The sequence below is a fragment of the Oncorhynchus tshawytscha genome, linkage group LG29 (genome assembly GCF_018296145.1).
Source record: "Oncorhynchus tshawytscha isolate Ot180627B linkage group LG29, Otsh_v2.0, whole genome shotgun sequence".
In the NCBI taxonomy this organism is placed as follows: Eukaryota; Metazoa; Chordata; class Actinopteri; order Salmoniformes; family Salmonidae; genus Oncorhynchus; species Oncorhynchus tshawytscha.
Window position 1 is genome coordinate 22110736 of NC_056457.1, and position 19449 is coordinate 22130184.

Genomic DNA, 19449 nt, shown 5'->3' on the forward strand with positions numbered 1-19449 from the left:
TGTGTGTGTGTGTGTGTGTGTGTGTGTGTGTGTCAGTCATCCATTAACTGTCAAAGAGCTGCCACTGCTGACTAGATCACAGTGATGGTTTGGGAACACCACACATGAGGGCCCCCAATATCCTCACCTCCCTAGGAGCCAGGGCCCTTATCCATCCATATCCCCAGTTTGGGAGACATGGATCCCCAATCTGCTACTGTCTGGAATAGCTGCATTCCTTTGGGAGACAGTAGGCTTGATGTGTGTAGCTCACATAATGCAGAGCGGAATCAGAAAAAATCCATCCTATGGAACGGAGAGGGACAATACCTTGCACAATACCTTGCAATACCGGGCATGATTAACTTTCCCCTAATCTCTGTTTTCTGTATGTGTGTATGTATCAGATTTGCATGTAGTACACTGTCACTGATAGATGATACATTGAGGAAAATATACTGAACAAAAATATAAATGCAACATGCAACAATTTAAAAGATTTTACAGAGTTATATAAGGAACTCAGTCAATTTAAATTAATTATTTAGGCCCTAATACATGACTGGGAATACAGATATGCAACTGTTGGTCACAGATACCTTTAAAAAAGTAAGGGCCTGGATCAGAAAACCTGTCAGTATCTGGTGTGACCACCATTTGCCTCACATCTCCTCTGTATAGAGTTGATCAGACTGTTGAATGTGGCCTGTGGAATGTTGTCCCACTCTTCAATGGTCTTGCTAAATTGATGGATATTGGTGGGAACTGGAACACGCTGTCATACACGTCGATCCAGAGCTTCCCAAACATGCTCAATTGGTGACATGTCTGGCGAGTATGCAGGCCATAGAAGAACTGAGACATTCGGCTTCCAGGAATTGTGTACAGTTCCTTGTGACATATGGCTGTACATTATCATGCTGAAACATTTTATTTTTTAGAATTTTTTAATTTCACCTTTATTCCACCATGTAGGCTAGTTGAGAACAAGTTCCTATTTACAACTGCGACCTGGACATAATAAAGCAAAGCAGTGCAACACAAACAATAGCACAGAGTTACACATGGAATAAACAAACATACAGTCAATAATATAATAGAAAAAGTATATATACAATGTGTTCAAATGAGGTAGGACTAAGGAGGTAAGGCAATAAATAGGCCATAATAGGCCATAGTGGCGAAATAATGACAATATAGCAATTAAACACGAGTGATAGATGTGCAGAAGATGAGTGTGCAAGTACAGATACTGAGGTGATGGCAGGGGATGAATGGCATGACAATAGACCTCCAGGATCTCGTCGCAGTATGTCTGTGCATTCACATTGCCATAGATAAAATGCAATTGTGTTCATTGTCCATAGCTTATGTCTGCTCATACCATAACCCCACCGCCACCATGGAGCACTCTATTCACAGCGTTGACATCAGCAAATTGCTCGCCCAAACGACGTCATACACGTGGTCTGCGGTTGCAAGGCCGATTGGACATACTGCCAAATTCTCTAAAACAACATTGGAGGTGGCTTATGGTAGAGTAATGAACAATAAATTATCTGTCAACAGCTCTGGTGGACATTCGTGCAGTCAGCATGCCTATTGCATGCTCCCTCAACACATGAGACATCTGTGGCATTGTGTTATGTCACAAAACTGCACATTTTAGTTATTTTGGCTAAGGATAAGTGCTCACTAACAGGGATGTAATCAAATTTGTGCACAAAATTTGAGAGAACATTTCTGGAATCTTTTATTTCAGCTCATGAAACATGGGACCAACACTTTACATCTTGCGTTTATAATTTTGATCAGTGTATGTGGGTGGATATGGGGGAATATTTTACAACCGGGGGATGAAAAGTAAGAAATGTAAATGTAAATAAAACACCATTATCCATCCACTAGGTGCCAGTGTTGGTCTGTTTTTGGGAAACTGCTAGTTGTTTCCTGTCCACCAGACTATAATGAAGAGAGGTGTGGATGTGTCCTGTTTGCCCAGGCAATGGGCCGGTGTGCATAGAGTAGGTTAAGCTGTTGTCTGAGGCAAATACACTCCATGATGTGGCAGTTCTGTACCACGGCAGTGGCAGCATCCTTGTCCTGTGCATGTTTCTGATTCTGCGTCACAGACAGTGACATCACTACCTGACCTTGCTTTTAAAAATGCCATCAATGGATAGCTGTAGACATGTTGCACCCAACAGTAACCTAAAGAAGAAAGGGCTGGGCATACTGTTGCTTTTACTGTTGCTTTTACATTCTGTTTTCATTTAAATAAGTCATTAATACTTGATAATACCTTAAGCTTGTTATGACATAATTCCTGAGTGATGGTAACTAGACGTGAGTATTACTGTAGAAATATCCCTATGGTTCTATGACTGGAAGGACCCTGCCCATTCTCTGTCTACAATTGAGATTTGAGTTGGCTCTCTAGAGCACAGCAGATAGGCCAATCCCTTCTCCCTTGATAACTACCATGCCTTGGATGCAGCAACGCCCTCTTTTTAAGCTCTATGGCTGAATCCTATCCCCACAGAGCCTGTGCTTTAGTTGAATGTGAGGAGGTGCTAGAATATATCCACCCTTAGCTACTGCACCGCAGGGTACTGCTGCTCAAAATGTAATCACATTTACCGTGTAGCCTATCCACATCACCAAACCTAGCACTCCTTTCCCCATCTCACCCTCCCACAGGAAAGGTGTATGTGTGTGTGTGTGCCATGTACAGTGTGCCACCTGTGTTGTCTAATAACCTATCAAATATATGTTAATGACTTCAATTTTTGGGTGAATCTGAACACTTGTTGCATATGCATCATAGTCCCCGGCAGGTATGTTGTAGCAGCATGTATCATTTACAGAGCCCTTTGCGTATGCAAAACCCCCAGCACAGAGCAGATACCCTTATTCTATGAACTCCTGCCTGAAGTGTTCCGTATGCCATAGAGACAGCCAGGATGAGTTTAAGATTATTCTGGTCTCTCCCAGGTTCCCGCGGGAAAATAATATCCTTGTACGGTGCTGATGGGCGAGAGATATGTTCTGTGTATCCAATTACTCTTTGAGGCAATACAAGTCTAAATCAGCTTAAAAACTCTGCTCAGGAAATAGCTTTTGCAGTCGCAGCATTAGGCAGAATAGCAGTTTAAGCTTCATGGCACTTAGGCTATAGAATTATGCTCCATGCTCTGTTGCAGCTGCTTGCTGTGTGTATTTCTTAGAATGGCATCTAAATAGTACCCCAGTCCTAATACTGTAGGCAATACATGCTGACTATTAATATCCAAGTGAAGTTGTTGTAACTCAGCCAAAGAGTTCTTTGATATGATGGGGTGTAAATGCCTTTGTGGCACATGGCTATCAATTGTGCATGCCCAAAGTTGTGTGTATTTTTACTGTCCCTATAACTGATTTTCTATCGTTTTAGAATACTAAGTTTACCCAGTAATATAACTTCATTAACCGAATCGAGTGACAATATAGCCGTTTTATACATTTTTCCGACTTTCATAACCTTTATCTCACCTTCCGTTTCGCCACAGGGGGGCACTCTTGTACTATAGCACCCTCAGCACCGGTGGAGACCGTGAGGAAAACATAATAAACTCGGAAAACAGATTCCTTGTAATCTGCAAAGTGGTGATAATTCGTTTTGGGCTGACATAGCTCTGGTGTTTGTTTGTTTTTTCAGATGTTGTCGCTTGGATAAGTGGGACAGAACACGAGGGCATCGTTCATTTAAGAGGTAGCCTAATGAGTGATGTGGTATTGAGAAGTCTTTGAACAGTTTGCTATCTGCGGTCACTTCTTATGCAGCAGAGCGAAAGAGAGAAAGAGGGAAGCATTGAAGCTACTCTCTCTTTCAGCTTCGGATAACCATCGCTTTGTATGCTGTAAATGATTCATATTTTTTTTTCGCAACCGATCATCTATTTCGGTCCAAGTTTGGAGGGTGCAGAAACCACATTGCGGATGCATCGATTGCAATCGAAAGGATCCCTATTCCCCAAACGGTTTGAAGGATGAAACTACGTGCTGTGAATTCAGAGTAAGACCTCAACTAATTTTGGCTCGTTCTTTTTGGACCTATCTGTATGATTGACTATCCTACAAACCTGAAATGGGACAATATATAATCGAATATATAATTTGACAATAATTTTGTCTGCTTGTTCGGGGCACTGATTCCGAGCCTAAAAAGGATACCCGTGCCTATATATAAGTGTTAAACTAACACCGCGTCAATTAGACGACATCCCTTCACAGTTTCCCTATTGGCATGCTGTAGGGTCTTTTCCCCCACATGGAATCATGGCTTCGATGTATCAGAGGTTCACGGGCAAGATCAACACCAATAGATCTTTCCCCAACCCACCTGAAGCTAGCCACCTACTCGGCGGGCAAACAGTTGAAGACGAGAATACCGTGAAGATCCCGCGCCCCTGTCAAGACGTACGGCCCCGTTTCCAATGCCAACAACAGCGGAGCGCATGTGGGGACGAAGAAGAGGATGTAAGAAACACATTTCGCCCCTCTGCATCCCTCCTTCTTTAGCCAGGCTCCCTTGTGCGCATCCAATCAAAATGTCATGACGGCAGAGGGTTATGCATACAGCAGATATTAAATTATTATCCCCGCGTGCATAACTCACGGTCATCATGGCATTTTTATTCAGAAGAGAAGAGTGGTTTTACATTACTTTATTATATGTCTTGTATACATAGGCTATATATTCAGTTCATCAAATGACCGACGATATATCTCATCAAAGGAAACGTGTCAGTATGAAACAGGCTCTGCGTAATTGTGTACAGTTATTGGATGAGAGCGTTTCCGTGCAGTTTCTCCGTTACTGTCATGTAATGTGGTCAGACGGTAGTTACTGTCCGAGTTGAATATTACTGTCTGTTCATTATTGAACTGCCGCTAAGGAACATTCTTCAGCTGTTTGTGGGCGAGTATCTCGGTCCAAAATTGCCTAGGTTATTTAGCTGACAGATGGCGCGCACAAAATTATATCGGGGCTGGTGTAATTAGATTCAGACAGGGGGGTTTTATTTGCGAACATGGCGGCACAGTTTCAGCATTTTACCGCGTGAAGTTTTGCGCAGCGTCCTGTCTGTTTTTTTCTCTTGAAAATAATGATGTTGAGATGTGATGGAAATACACAGGAACAGTCATGTTTTAACTACTGCATGATATACCTAGATAAATGAGTAGTAGGCCTGTGCTATGCTTATTCAATTTCAGTCTTATTGATGTAAACCACCAGGCTTTGTGATATCAATGACAACCACTCGAAGTCTGTCATCGGGTCGCTTTAGCTCGTTAAAATTGTTTTACATTTCCACAATTGATGAACTTTTCAAAGTTTGTGAAAAAAAGTTACGTAAGGCCTATAAAGCATCTTATCGCCAAGACCCGCTCCGTTTCACTGCCCGTGATGCTCAATAACCCCATCTGGCTCCACATTGTGCGCCAGTTCAGTGTTGATTTCGCCGTCCAAGGTGCTGAAAACGTTATTCGCTCTACTCTCATCCACTACCCAGGGTGCGGAAATGTTGGTCACATAGCCGAGGAAATATACAGTACATAAGCAAAAGTATGTGGACACCTGCTCGTAGAACATCTCATTCAAAAAACAATGGCATTAAAATGGAGTTGGTCCCCCCTTTGCTGCAATAACAGCCTCCACTCTTCTGGGAAGGCTTTCCACTAGATGTTGGAACATTGCTGTGGGGACTTGCTTCCATTCAGCCACAAGAACATTTAGTGAGGTCGGGTGCTGATGTTGGGCGATTAGGTCTGGCTCGTAGTCGGCGCGTTCCAATTCATCCCAAAGGTGTTCAATGTGGTTGAGGTCAGGGCTCTGTGCAGGCCAGTCAAGTTCTTCCACACTGATCTCGACAAACCTTTTCAGTATAAACCTCGCTTTGTGCACAGGAGCATTGTCATGCTGAAACAGGAAAGGGCCTTCCTCAAACTGTTGCCACAAAGTTGGAAGCACAGAATCGTCTAGAATGTAATTGTATGCTGTAGCGTTAAGATATCCCATCATTGGAACCAAAGGGCCTAGCCCGAACCATGAAAAAACAGCCCCAGACCATTATTCCTCCTCCACCAAACTTTACAGTTGGCACTCGGGCAGGTAGCTTTCTCCTGGCATGCGCCAAACTAGGACTGCCAGATGGTGAAGCATGATCCATCACACCAGAGAACATTTCCACTGCTCCAGAGTCCAATGGCGACAAGCTTTACACCACTCCAGCCGACGCTTGGCATTGTGTATGGTGATCTTAGGCTTGTGTGCGGCTTCTCGGCCATGGAAATCCATTTAATGAAGCTCCCGACAAACAATTCTTGTGCTGACGTTGCTTCCAGAGGCAGTTTGGAACTCGGTAGTAAGTGTTGCAACCGAGGACAGTACTATGGGCTTCAGCACTCGGCAGTCCCGTTCTGTGAGCTTGTGTGGCCTACCACTTCGCGGCTGAGCCGTTGTTGCTCCTAGACATTTCCACTTCACAATAACAGCACATACAGCTGACCGGGGCAGCTCTAGCAGGGCAGACATTTGACGAACTGACTTGTTGGAAAGGTGGCATCCAATGACGGTGCCACGTTGAATGTCACTGAGCTCTTCAGTAAGGCCATTCTACTGTCAATGTTTGTCTATGGAGATTGCATGGCTATGTGCTCACTTTTATACACCTGTCAGTAAATGGCTGTGGCTGAAATAGCCAAATCCACTATTTTGAAGGGGTGTCCACATAGTTTTGTGTGTATAATATATATATATATATATGTATATGTGTAGATGAATTATAGCCCTATGTATCTCAACCTCTAAACAGCCACGTTAGCTATGGTCTATCCTATCAGGTTGATAAGATGAACACTGCACTGCTTTATTTATTTATTTACTTCTTTATTTACCAAACTGCAATCCCAACAAAATATGTCAACATTTTGCTGTTGCTATTTGTGATGTTTCTTGCCATTGTTTTTGACTCTGTTGTTCCAAAAGTTCTAGTTTTATCACGCTAACTTGAATCATGCTGTTGTGCATCTGTGAGTACTTTTTCACACCATGTCCTCCAACCATATCTCATGTTTTCAGTGGAAGTGTGTTCAGCTAAATGATTTATTTACACCATCGGTTTACCTTGACAAAACTGTGAACCACTATGGCTTGTCGTTTTATTGAGATGACCACTTTTTACAGCTAGTCGTTAAACATTCCCCTGTCAGGTTTGTGAGTGTCTGGCCATTCAAGTTGATTGTACTAATGAGTGGTGTGCTGTGTAAAACACGGGTTGAGGTTTGCATGCATACAGTATTTCATGAGATTGACTCATTGGCCAATGGTGGTTTCTTTGTGTTTGTTGACACAGGTAGTTCTAGTGTGATTAGAATTCAGTACACACATTGATGAATGATAGGCATTGAATAGAAGTGGTAAGACTGTACATGTGTGTGTGTGTGTGTGGGTTGTTGTTGATGTTGGTTCAAGCCTCTCCCTCCAATAATGCACTAATAGAAAGTGAAGGGTGGGAAACTCGATAGTTACATTTTGGGATATTATTTTAGAAGATATATCACAGTATTATTTTTGACAGTATCGCAATATTATTTGTGCTCTGGTTGGCAGCACCTTCACCAAAACATGTATTTTTTCCTGTATAGCTTGTTCTCCAGCTTATTTTTTAAATACTGAGCCAATTGGTTTTCAGCACTTTTATTTCCATGACTGATCAAAACTTGTTCTAATAATTACAATAGTAATACAGGACCCAAAGTTGCTTTTCATGGCTCTCTCTTGTCTCTGCAGCGGATATATGGTGAGCAATAAAATCACAGTATCTAATTGCAATACATATAGAATCATGAGAATTGCAATACATATCATAACTGCACCTAAGTATGGTGATACATCGTATCGTGAGGTCCCTGGCAATTCCCAGCCCTAGATTCTATGGATTTCACTTTAAGAAGATGACATCACTAGATCAAGATGGCCACAGCAGAACCGTTTTGAAATTGTTTTCTGAAAGGGCAGGTTGAAAAGTGAGATCTCTGAAAGTGAAATTTTCAGGATCTGATCTATGGTCAGATTTGCACTTTTACCTTCTAATGGTGTAGGCAGGAAAGCTGATCCTAGATCTGTGCTTGTGTATGACCTTTAGTTTAAAGGCATCTACCCTGACAGGAGTCAGTCCAGTCATGTGACTGTAATGAAACGATGGCTGCAGTGCCATTCAGATCAAGCTGTCCAAGTGAAAAGGACAAATCCATGTGTGATGAGAAGCATACCGACTGACCCTCCTATGGAACCTCCACCGTTGAGGGAGATTGAGGCATTGCCCTGCCTTTGCCCTGCCACTTTTCAATCTTTTCTTTGGTCCTGTTCAGTAGGGCAAGAAGTTTTGCAACTGTATTTATCTCATCCTACTCTGTCTTCTCATACTTTTTGTGTGTCCCCTCATCCCTTTAAAACATTGAATTATGTCGTCATTGGGCTCCAGTCTATCCTCTTGTGAGAAAATCCTATTTTGTCGATACATAGTGCTGCTTTCACACTATAATCCTCTCTGATGCTGCTAATTCTCTGCGTGGTGAAAAGGCTCATTGGAATCAAATCAAATGTCTCTCCCTAATTCTGGCCTCATCCTTTAGAGTCCCTGGGGGTTTTCCTACTGTGTGTGCTTTCTTTAGTATGGCCATCAACTGGTCAAGGGAAATGGCTCTACTTATCAGATGAGGTCCTTGAAAAAATGGTATCTGAAAGTCTACATACAGTGAGAGGGAAAAACATATTTGACCCCCTGCTGATTTTGTACGTTTGCCCACTGAAAAAGAAATGATCAGTCTATAATTTTAATGGTAGGTTTATTTGAACTGTGAGAGACAGAATAACAACAACAAAAATCCAGAAAAACACATGTCAAAAATTTAATAAATTGATTTGCATTTTAATGAGGGAAATAAGTATTTGACCCCCTCTCAATCAGAAAGATTTCTGGCTCCCAGGTGTCTTTTATACAGGTAACGAGCTGAGATTAGAAACACACTCTTAAAGGGAGTGCTCCTAATCTCAGTTTGTTACCTGTATAAAAGACACCTGTCCACAGAAGCAATCAATCAATCAGATTCCAAGCTCTCCACCATGCCTATGTCGTGTCTTTGGCTATGCCGGATTAAGGGATATGACATGCTTTTCTATAAAATAATTTATCCGTAATTAATATTACCTGATTGAGCTAATCATGTAAATGTAATTAACTAGAGAGTCGGGAACCCCAAAATAATATTTATAGAGCTGTTATCTTCCGAATAAACTCTTAAAGACCTAGTAATATTTTACGTCAATAGCAGTCAATATTAATCGTCATCTTAATTCAGTCTCATCTGAAAGTTGTAAATTGTTAGTTATCTGCACAAACCCTGGCTAACAAGTTGAATCAGCAATACAAAATTGGGTTTAATTATTTATTTACTAAATACCTAACTAATCACACAGAATTACACATACACATAATTAAATCAAAACTTGATTACAAATGAAGTCATAAAGAAAAACGTCCCTAGCGGGCGGAACAGATATGACAGCTTGTTACACAAAAGAAAAGGGGCTGCGCCAATTTGGAAAAGGAAAATGCAATAAATATTTACTCTGAGCTGCGCTTCGGTAGGTTGGTGGTAGATGGAAGGCCGTGTTGCCCAACCAAGTCCTTCGTCCTTTGAAGAATGTCTCTGCTGGTAAATTGAATACGTTGTAGTAACGTTGTTGTGTGGTAGACGGGATACTCTGTCTGTTCCCAACCCTCGTTTGCAGCGACTGTTGCTAACTCAACTGCTAGGAGGTATCACTTCTTTCGTGAATAAGAGTTCAAAGTTCATACCATTCGCAACCAAAGCTCACGCTGATATTTGCTTCGTTCTGTAGTTATTATCTGAACCATTCTGACGTCGGACCGTTGTCCTCACGTCCTCACGTCCTTGTGTAACAAGCTGTCATATCTGTTCCGCCCGCTAGGGACGTTTTCCTTTATGACGTAATTTGTAATCAAGTTTTGATTTAATTATGTGTATGTGTAATTCTGTGTGATTAGTTAGGTATTTAGTTAATAAATAATTAAACACAGGAGGTTACATTGTCATCAAGGGCTTATATAGGAAGGGAGAGGAGGGCGTGTTTGAAAAGTTTTATAGCCCATGTCCCTTCACAGGGGCGGGACACTGATTGAGCAGAGCCCTACCTTATGAAAACCCAAATCTTTCATTTTAGAAGCTAAAATCACATTTCATCCCATCACGAATAATTTAATATTCAAACATTTAAATTGAACAACAATTTCATGTGAATCCGATAACTCTGATGTGTAGACTTTCCACTGTAGAGTTTATGTCATCTTATCATTGATGAGAATGTCTCAGATGACAACCGAACTGACATCATATTCATTAGGTACCACCGCATATGTTCCATTGGTCAGATTACCAGAATATAGTTCATTTTCCCCCACCTTCTGATGTTCTCAGAATCTGTATGTTAACCAAGAGTTTTGCAAATGTAACATCAGTAGGGTAGAGAGAGGAAAAAGGGGGAAAGAGGTATTTATGACTGTCATAAACCTACTTCCAAGCCAACGTCATGACACCTAAGACCAAAGAGAAAGGATGTCAGGGACAAGATTGTAGACCTACACAAGCCTGGAATGGGCTAAAAGACCATCGCCAAGCAGCTTGGTGAGAAGGTGACAACAGTTGGTGCGATTATTCGCAAAAGGAAGAAACACAAAAGAACTGTCAATCTCCCTCGGCCTGGGGCTCCATGCAAGATCTCATCTCGTGGAGTTGCAATGATCATGAGAACGGTGAGGAATCAGCCCAGAACTACACGGGAGGATCTTGTCAATGATCTCAAGGCAGCTGGGACCATAATCACCAAGAAAACAATTGGTAACACACTACGCCGTGAAGGACTGAAATCCTGCAGCGCCCACAAGGTCCCCCTGCTCAAGAAAGCACATATACAGTGGGGCAAAAAAGTATTTAGTCAGCCACCAATTGTGCAAGTTCTCCCACTTGAAAACATGAGAGAGGCCTGTAATTTTCATCATAGGTACACGTCAACTATGACAGACAAAATGAGAAAAAAAAATCCAGAAAATCACATTGTCGGATTTTTAATGAATGAATTTGCAAATTATGGTGGAAAATAAGTATTTGGTCACCTACAAACAAGCAAGATTTCTGGCTCTCACAGACCTGTAACTTCTTCTTTAAGAGGCTCATCTGTCCTCCACTTGTTACCTGTATTAATGGCACCTGTTTGAACTTGTTATCAGTATAAAAGACACCTGTCCACAACCTCAAACTCCACGACCAACTGTGGGAACAATTATTAGGAAATGGAAGACATACAAGACCACTGATAATCTCCCTCGATCTGGGGCTCCACGCAAGATCTCACCCCGTGGGGTCAAAATGATCACAAGAACGGTGAGCAAAAATCCCAGAACCACACGGGGGGACCTAGTGAATGACCTGCAGAGAGCTGGGACCAAAGTAATAAAGCCTAACAGCAGTAACACACTACGCCGCCAGGGACTCAAATACTGCAGTGCCAGACGTGTCCCCCTGCTTAAGCCAGTACATGTCCAGGCCCATCTGAAGTTTCCTAGAGAGCATTTGGATGATCCAGAAGAAGATTGGGAGAATGTCATATGGTCAGATGAAACCAAAATATTTGTGTTTGGAGGACAAAGAATGCTGAGTTGCATCCAAAGAACACCATCCCTACTGTGAAGCATGGGGGTGGAAACATCATGCTTTGGGGCTGTTTTTCTGCAAAGGGACCAGGACGACTGATCCGTGTAAAGGAAAGAATGAATGGGGCCATGTATCGTGAGATTTTGAGTGAAAGCCTCCTTCCATCAGCAAGGGCATTGAAGATGAAATGTGGCTGGGTCTTTCAGCATGACAATGATGCCAAACACACCGCCCGGGCAACGAAGGAGTGGCTTCGTAAGACAATTTCAAGGTCCTGGAGTGGCCTAGCCAGTCTCCAGATTTCAACCCCATAGAAAATCTTTGGAGGGAGTTGAAAGTCTGTGTTGCCCAGCAACAGCCCCAAAACATCACTGCTCTAGAGGAGATCTGCATGGAGGAATGGGCCAAAATACCAGCAACAGTGTGTAAAAACCTTGTGAAGACTTACAGAAAACGTTTGACCTCTGTCATTACCAACAAAGGGTATATAACGCATTCAACCTCTGTGATTGCCAACAAGTCATGTTTTGCATAGGGATCAAATACTTATTTCCCTCATTAAAATGCACATCAATTTATAACATTTTTGACATGTGTTTTTCTGGATTTATTTTGTTGTTATTCTGTCTCTCACTGTTCAAATAAACCTACTATTTAAAATTAGACTGATAATTTCTTTGTCAGTGAGCAAATGTACAAAATCAACAGGGGATCAAATACTTTTTTCCCTCACTGTACGTGCTAGTCTTTTCTCACACTTCCCTGGGAGAGAGAAAGAGGAGGAAAAATAGCACGCGTGCACACACACACACACACACACACACATGTTTTAGATTATCAAGGCTCAAGCCCTTTGCATGCCCTCTTAAAACCTCAACCAAGAGAAAATTAAATTATTTTAGGGTTTTATGAAAACAAAAATGAAAATGCAAAATGTCAATAAAATGGTAAGCAGTAAATGTATATTCTGATCTGTTTTTTCTATTATATTGTTACTGTGGCAGCAGATTTAGAGCTTATTACTCTCTGTAATGCTCAATTCCACTTCAACTCTCGACTTGACTGAGTTCAAATGGAATTGATCTCATGTCCAAATGATGACTTAAGCTTGAAGACTTGAATTCTTTATTGTCCATCTACTCCTATGGAGAGCTAGTGTTGGATAGCTGCAGTGATGTCTCTTCGAAATTAGACTGATGACTTCACTTTCGGCTGTAGGCAGAAAGTTGAGCTTGCGCCAGGCAGCCAGGACAGTTGCAGCATCTGACACATCATCATGGGCTTTGGGGCTGGGTGAGTGTGTGGGTGGGGGGGCTCCAGGCTCTCCTGCTACACAAGATGGAAGATGGAGGAAATTAAGTGCATCACAGCTGGCACTGGCACACTGTTGTCGGTCTGCCATTGTGTTGCACTAGGGAATGGTGGGCATTGGGCGCATTCAACCAGAAATATGGACATTTGAGTCCTTTACACCCTTTTATAATTGGACCTAATGCAGAGCACTGCAGCAATGTAGATATCCAGTCATAGTATGATGAGCAGGCAACATGCTTTGTTTTCTGTCAAATGCAATTCGCTCAACTTGACTTGGCTTTCGCTCCTTAACCCATTTGCCAGTATCTGGTACCACTCGTGGCATGAACAATTATTTTCAGTGTTTGCAATGTAAAATAAAATTGAGTTAATTCAAGTTGCCTCCTCTGTAATGTGAAAATGTGCCTGATATTCAAAGAATTGATTAGTGTTGGGCCGGCCCGGGTTAATGGTTTGGTCAACATTGTAGCCAATATAGACCAACGCGTGACAATTTCTCTGGTGAGAGAGAAGCGCGCCTGAATCTCTCTCAGAACTAGAATGAGACTCACTTTCCATGATCTCTCTCCTTCTCTGCTAGACACGAGCCTGCAACTCTCATCTGTCCAGCGTTGCACTTCATCATGTATTTCCTTATAGAATCATAGCCGCGGGAAGCGTGCTGGAAGTGCCGCAGCACCCCTGATAAATTGAAATACATTTGCCTAATTTATAAAATTACTGCTGTCTGTTCAGAAGAAATGGAATAATTCAGAATACTACACCAGGAGGAGGCCTGTATTTTAACCACAGAGGATCAATCGCTTATTTCAAATAAATAGCCTAGCTGTGGATTGTGTGTATCCCAATAACAAGGCATGCCTACAGTCGGGAACGTGTGACAAATCTGTCAATGAACAGCATGCTGCCAAAACTGGCCTTTTGCAATATTTCAAATACAATCGTGGGAAAACACCTGTTGGAAAGCAGATGGATTCTGCTGAAAAGGGAATACTAATCTATCTGTAGGCTACCAAATACAGTATGTTATAAACTTCCAAATATACCTATTTAGCGAGCAGCATTGTTTTACAAAGTAAAACAAGAGAGAGATAGGCTTTTGGCACATCATTGGGTGAGTCAGTGAAACAGGAAAGCTTTTTCAGGACTGTAATTTGCTCCTCATATTGTACAATATGCGTCTCCACACACCTAGGCCTAGGCTATCGATGGATTCAAGACAAGGTCGTTATTATTTATCTCAGATTCTCAGTTTGTCAGTGTCAAAGTAGCCTGTCGTTTCGATCATTCGTGAGGTGTTAAAAAATATTTAGCTAAAGTCTCCAGTCTTCTAAAATGATGTAGAATTGCATGAAATGCATTTATAAAAGGGAAATTATTCCCGGACACTAGGCTTAAAAAAACGACTTTACTGCTCTATGACAGCACGCAAAATGCGTTCCAGTACCTCAGAGTCCCCCCAGCTCACCCCCTCTCAGCTCACTTTTTGTTTTGGGAACCTCTCAATTTACAAATGAAGCACTGCACAATAGAACCAATGGGATAGTCCCAGAAGTGCAAATGCACAGTACACATCTATTAGCAGATCCAAAACAATCTACCTCTGGGGTTTGTAGTATATGGCCAATATACCACGGCTAAGGGCATAGCGACACAGCGCGGAGTGCCTGGATTCAGGCCTTAGCCGTGGTGTATTGGCCATATACCACAAACCCCAGAGGTGCCTTATTGCTGTTATAAACGGGTTACCTACGTAATTTGAGCAGTAAAAATAAATGTTTTTTCATACCAATGGTATACGGTCTGATATACCACAGTTGTCAGCCAATCAGCATTCAGGGCTCAAACCACCCAGTTTATAATGTTATACATCAGTAGTCCCCTTTCTTGTTGATTCCATATGACATGCAAGTGCACACCAATCTCCCCTATAATGGATTATGCATGCGGTGACCTAGGTGTGAAGCAGACCTATGCTTTATTTATCACAAGCACGCGGTGACCGAGGTGTGAAGCAGACCTATGCTTTATTTATCACAAGCACACATTCCATTAACCAAATCAGGTTAAAGCTCCATAACAGGACACTTCTCACTTAGCAATGTTTCGGACCAATCAAGGCGGCAGAAGGGGATCACATGACCAACAAAAACATGGAGGGGAGTTCATGTTAATGTTCTTAATGTATTCACAATGTATAGTTTGGGCAGAAATGGGCTCATTTTGTTGTTTATGCGCTCAGTGTGGGTAAAAAAAAGTGTCCTCCCTCTGGCTGAAGATAACAAATCCAAAGCCATTAATAACCTTGTCTTTAAAAAAATAAATAATAATCTCCCCAATTTCATGGTATCCAATTGGTAGTTACAGTCCTGTTCCATCGCTGCAACTCCCAAATGGACTCGGGAGAGGCGAAGGTCGAGAGCCGTGTGTCCTCCGAAACACAACCCAGCCAAGACACATTGCTTCTTGACACAATGCCCACTTAACCCGGAAGCCATCTGCACCAATGTGTCAGAGAAAACACCGTACACCTGGCGACCGTGTCACAGAGCATTGCTCCCGGCCCGCCACAGGAGTCGCTAGTACGCTCCAGGATTTCTAGTGGCACAGCTAGCACTGCGATGCAGTGCCTTAGACCACTGTGTCTCTCGGGAGGCCCTAATATCTTAATCTCTACGTAAAACTAATTCGTACTTCCTGAGATTGGGGAAGAAAAAGCGAGCGAGAAGAGTCAACCTTTACCGCATAGAACAAGGGTGACAGGTAGCCTAGCGATTAGAGCGCTGAGTCAGTAACCTAAAGGTTGCTGGTTCAAATACATGAGCTGACAAGGTGAAAAATCTGTCAATGTGCCTTGAGCAAGGTAGGGCTGGGTGGTGGTACTGTATTTTACTATAAACCGGTATTTACGCACATACTGGTTTGTGTTTTTACTTTAACAGTACTTCAATGTTTGGTTTGTTAAATATGATATGCAACTCCAGCATGTGTAATGTCCGTTTTCTCCCTCTTCTCCTGCTGCATGCTCCTTCGCACATCAAGCCCTGCTCCCTGTCACTCAAGGAGGGAGCAGTTTCTCCAACATGGAGTCACTAGAACTTTCTCAGCAGTTTCCATGGTCAGATAGATGCAACAACATATTGGTGACATACTGCTTTTCACAAGTGTTCTGTAATTAAACTAGTTGTCACGGTCTGACCATCGTTCGTATGTGTTTTCCTTGTTTTAGTGTTGGTCAGGACGTGAGCTGGGTGGGCATTCTATGTTGTGTGTCTGGTTTGTCTATTTCTATGTTTGGCCTGATATGGTTCTCAATCAGAGGCAGGTGTTAGTCATTGTCTCTGATTGGGAACCATATTTAGGTAGCCTGTTTTGTGTTGGGTTTTGTGGGTGATTGTCCTTAGTGTCTTGATGTCCTTGTTCTGTGTGTATGTGCACCAGTATTAGGCTGTTTCGGTTTTCGTTACGTTTATTGTTTTGTAGTGTTTGTATTTAGATTCGTGTTGCTTCAGTTTAATAAACATGGATCGCAATCTACACGCTGCATTTTGGTCTGACTCTCCTTCACCACAAGAGAACCGTTACACTAGTAGTTTGTGTATCTACTGTCTGGTAGTTTATCTTTTCATAGCAAGTTGTGCCTGAAATAAATAGCTAATAATGCTAAATAAATTGCCACTAATGCTAATTGCTAGTAGTGCTGAGCGATTAACCGAAATGTCGATTCTTTTTTACTTTTTAAACAACTTGCCCTACGTTGGTTCAATTATTTGAATTCCATTTAGTTATTTTTCTTTCGCTGAGCTCAATGCGCAGTTTCTCTAGAGATAAATTATGATCAGGCCTGAACTGTGCGATGTAGTAGGGAGTTGTAGTTTGCGTCATTACGTGCACCTGGCATTCATCATTGCGCGCACCTGCTCTTCATCATTAGGCACACTTGGACTCTGTTACTCCCCTTTATCTGGCACTCCCTGAGGTTCATTCCCCAGGCAGTATTGTTTTCTGTTGTTCATGTCTAGACGCTACTCCTGCATTGTATCGGTCCATGTTTCTTGTTATATTAAACTTACCCCCTGCTTCTCAACTCCCAGCGTCTATGTTACATTAGTGCAGAAAAAGTGGTAATTAAGTACAATGATCATAATCCATTGCGTGCCTACTTGTCCGGTCTGTGTGGGGCAGACATGGAGTGGGAGAGAAGAGACAGAAGAATGCATGATCGAGAGGGATAGAGGGCAGTTACTTTGCGAGGTACAGTACCAGTCAAAAGTTTGGACACAACTACTCAGGATTTTTCTTCATTTTTACTATTTTCTACATTGTAGAATAATATCATTGTAGAATACATCAACTATGAAATAACACATATGTAGTATGTGTAACCAAAAAAGTGTTGTCATCAAGGCAAAGGGTGGCTACTTTGAAGAATCTCAAATATAACATATACACATTTTTTTGTTACTACATGATAAATCAATTTTAAAAATCAACAAAAATAGTTATTTGTTTAGATATAGTCAAGGGTATGTTTAAAAAAAAATTATGCAAAGTCCTACAAAAAACAGGGTTACAGCCTATTTTCGTTTCTCTTACAATAAAATCATTACAGTGTAATCCAATTGAAAAACTTTATTTTTAGTAGATTCGATTAGTAATAGAGTTATAGTAACTATATATATTCAACACACAGTTGAAGTTGGAAGTTTACATACACTTAGGTTGGAGTCGATGATGTGGCTGGGTCTTTCAGCATGACAATGATGCCAAACACACCGCCCGGGCAACGAAGGAGTGGCTTCGTAAGACAATTTCAAGGTCCTGGAGTGGCCTAGCCAGTCTCCAGATTTCAACCCCATAGAAAATCTTTGGAGGGAGTTGAAAGTCCGTGTTGCCCAGCAACAGCCCCAAAACATCACTGCTTCAGAGGAGATCTGCATGGAGGAATGGGCCAAAATACCAGCAACAGTGTGTGAAAACCTTTTTGAAGACTTACAGAAAATGTTTGACCTCTGTCATTGCCAACAAAGTATTGAGATAAACTTTTGTTATTGACCAAATACTTATTTTCCACCATAATTTGCAAATAAATTCATTAAAAATCCTACAATGTGATTTTCTGGATTTTTTTTCTCATTTTGTCTGTCATAGTTGAAGTGTACCTATGATGAAAATTACAGGCCTCATCTTTTAAGTGGGAGAACTTGCACAATTGGTGGCTGACTAAATACTTTTTTGTATATCGACATATATCGCTCAGCAAGGAAAACACTGCTCCAAAACCGCCATAAAAAAGCCAGGCTACGGTTTGCAACTGCACATGGGGACAAAGATCGTACTTTTTGGAGAAATGTCCTCTGGTCTGATGAAACAAAAATATAACTGTTTGGCCATAATGACCATCGTTATGTTTGGAGGAAAAAGGGGGATGCTTGCAAGCCGAAGAACACCATGCCAACCGGGTGGCAGCCTCATAATATGGGGGTGCTTTGCTGCAGGAGGGACTGGTTCACTTCACAAAATAGATGGCATCATGAGGTAGGAAAATTATGTGGATATATTGAAGCAACATCTTAAGACATCAGTCAGGAAGTTAAAGCTTGGTCGCAAATGGGTCTTCCAAATCGACAATGACCCCAAGCATACTTTCAAAGTCATGTCAAAATGGCTTAAGGACAACAAAGTCAAGGTATTGGAGTGACCATCACAAAGCCCTGACCTCAATTCTAAAGACAATTTGTGGGCAGAACTGAAAAAGCGTGTGCGAGCAAGGAGGCCTACAAACCTGACTCAGTTACACCAGCTCTGTCAGGAGGAATGGGTCAAAATTCACCCAATTTATTGTGGGAAGCTTGTGGAATCTACCCAAAACGTTTGACCCAAGTTAAACTATTTAAAGGCAGTGCTACCAAATACTAATTGAGAGTATGTGAACTCCTGAGCCATTGGGAATGTGAAGAAATAAATAAAAGCTGAAATCATTCTCTCTACTATTATTCTGACATTTCACATTCTTAAAATAAAGTGGTGATCCTAACTGACCTAAGACCGGGAAGATAAATAGAAAAAATCCAAATAACTTCACAAATCTTCATTGTAAAGGTTTTAAATACTGTTTCCCATGCTTGTTCAATGAACCATAAACAATTAATGAACATGCACCTGTGGAATGGTCGTTAAGACACTAAAAGCTTACAGATGATAGGCAATTAAGGTCACAGTTATGAAAAGTTAGAACACTAAAGATGCCTTTCTACTAACTCTGAAAAACACCAAATGAAAGATGCCCAGGTTCCCAGCTCATCTGCATGAACGTGCCTTAGGCATGCTGCAAGTAGGCATGAGGACAGCAGATGTGGCCAGGGCAATAAATAGCAA

The 19449-nt window shown here is 41.7% G+C and overlaps 1 protein-coding gene across 4 annotated transcripts in view; it reads left to right on the forward strand.

Annotated features, from left to right (window-relative positions):
* LOC112227747 (dipeptidyl aminopeptidase-like protein 6) overlaps positions 1–19449 on the forward strand; it is a 356992-nt gene that overhangs the window by 155845 nt on the left and 181698 nt on the right. Inside the window, exon 1 of one of the 4 annotated variants that reach the window (XM_042308484.1) lies at positions 3611–4497. The exons of the other annotated variants lie outside the window; for them this stretch is intronic. Within the exon in view, the coding sequence (XP_042164418.1) occupies positions 4297–4497 (201 nt within the window). The 5' untranslated portion in view covers positions 3611–4296. Of the gene's footprint in view, positions 1–3610; positions 4498–19449 lie in introns of those variants that run through there. 4 annotated transcript variants of the gene reach the window in all.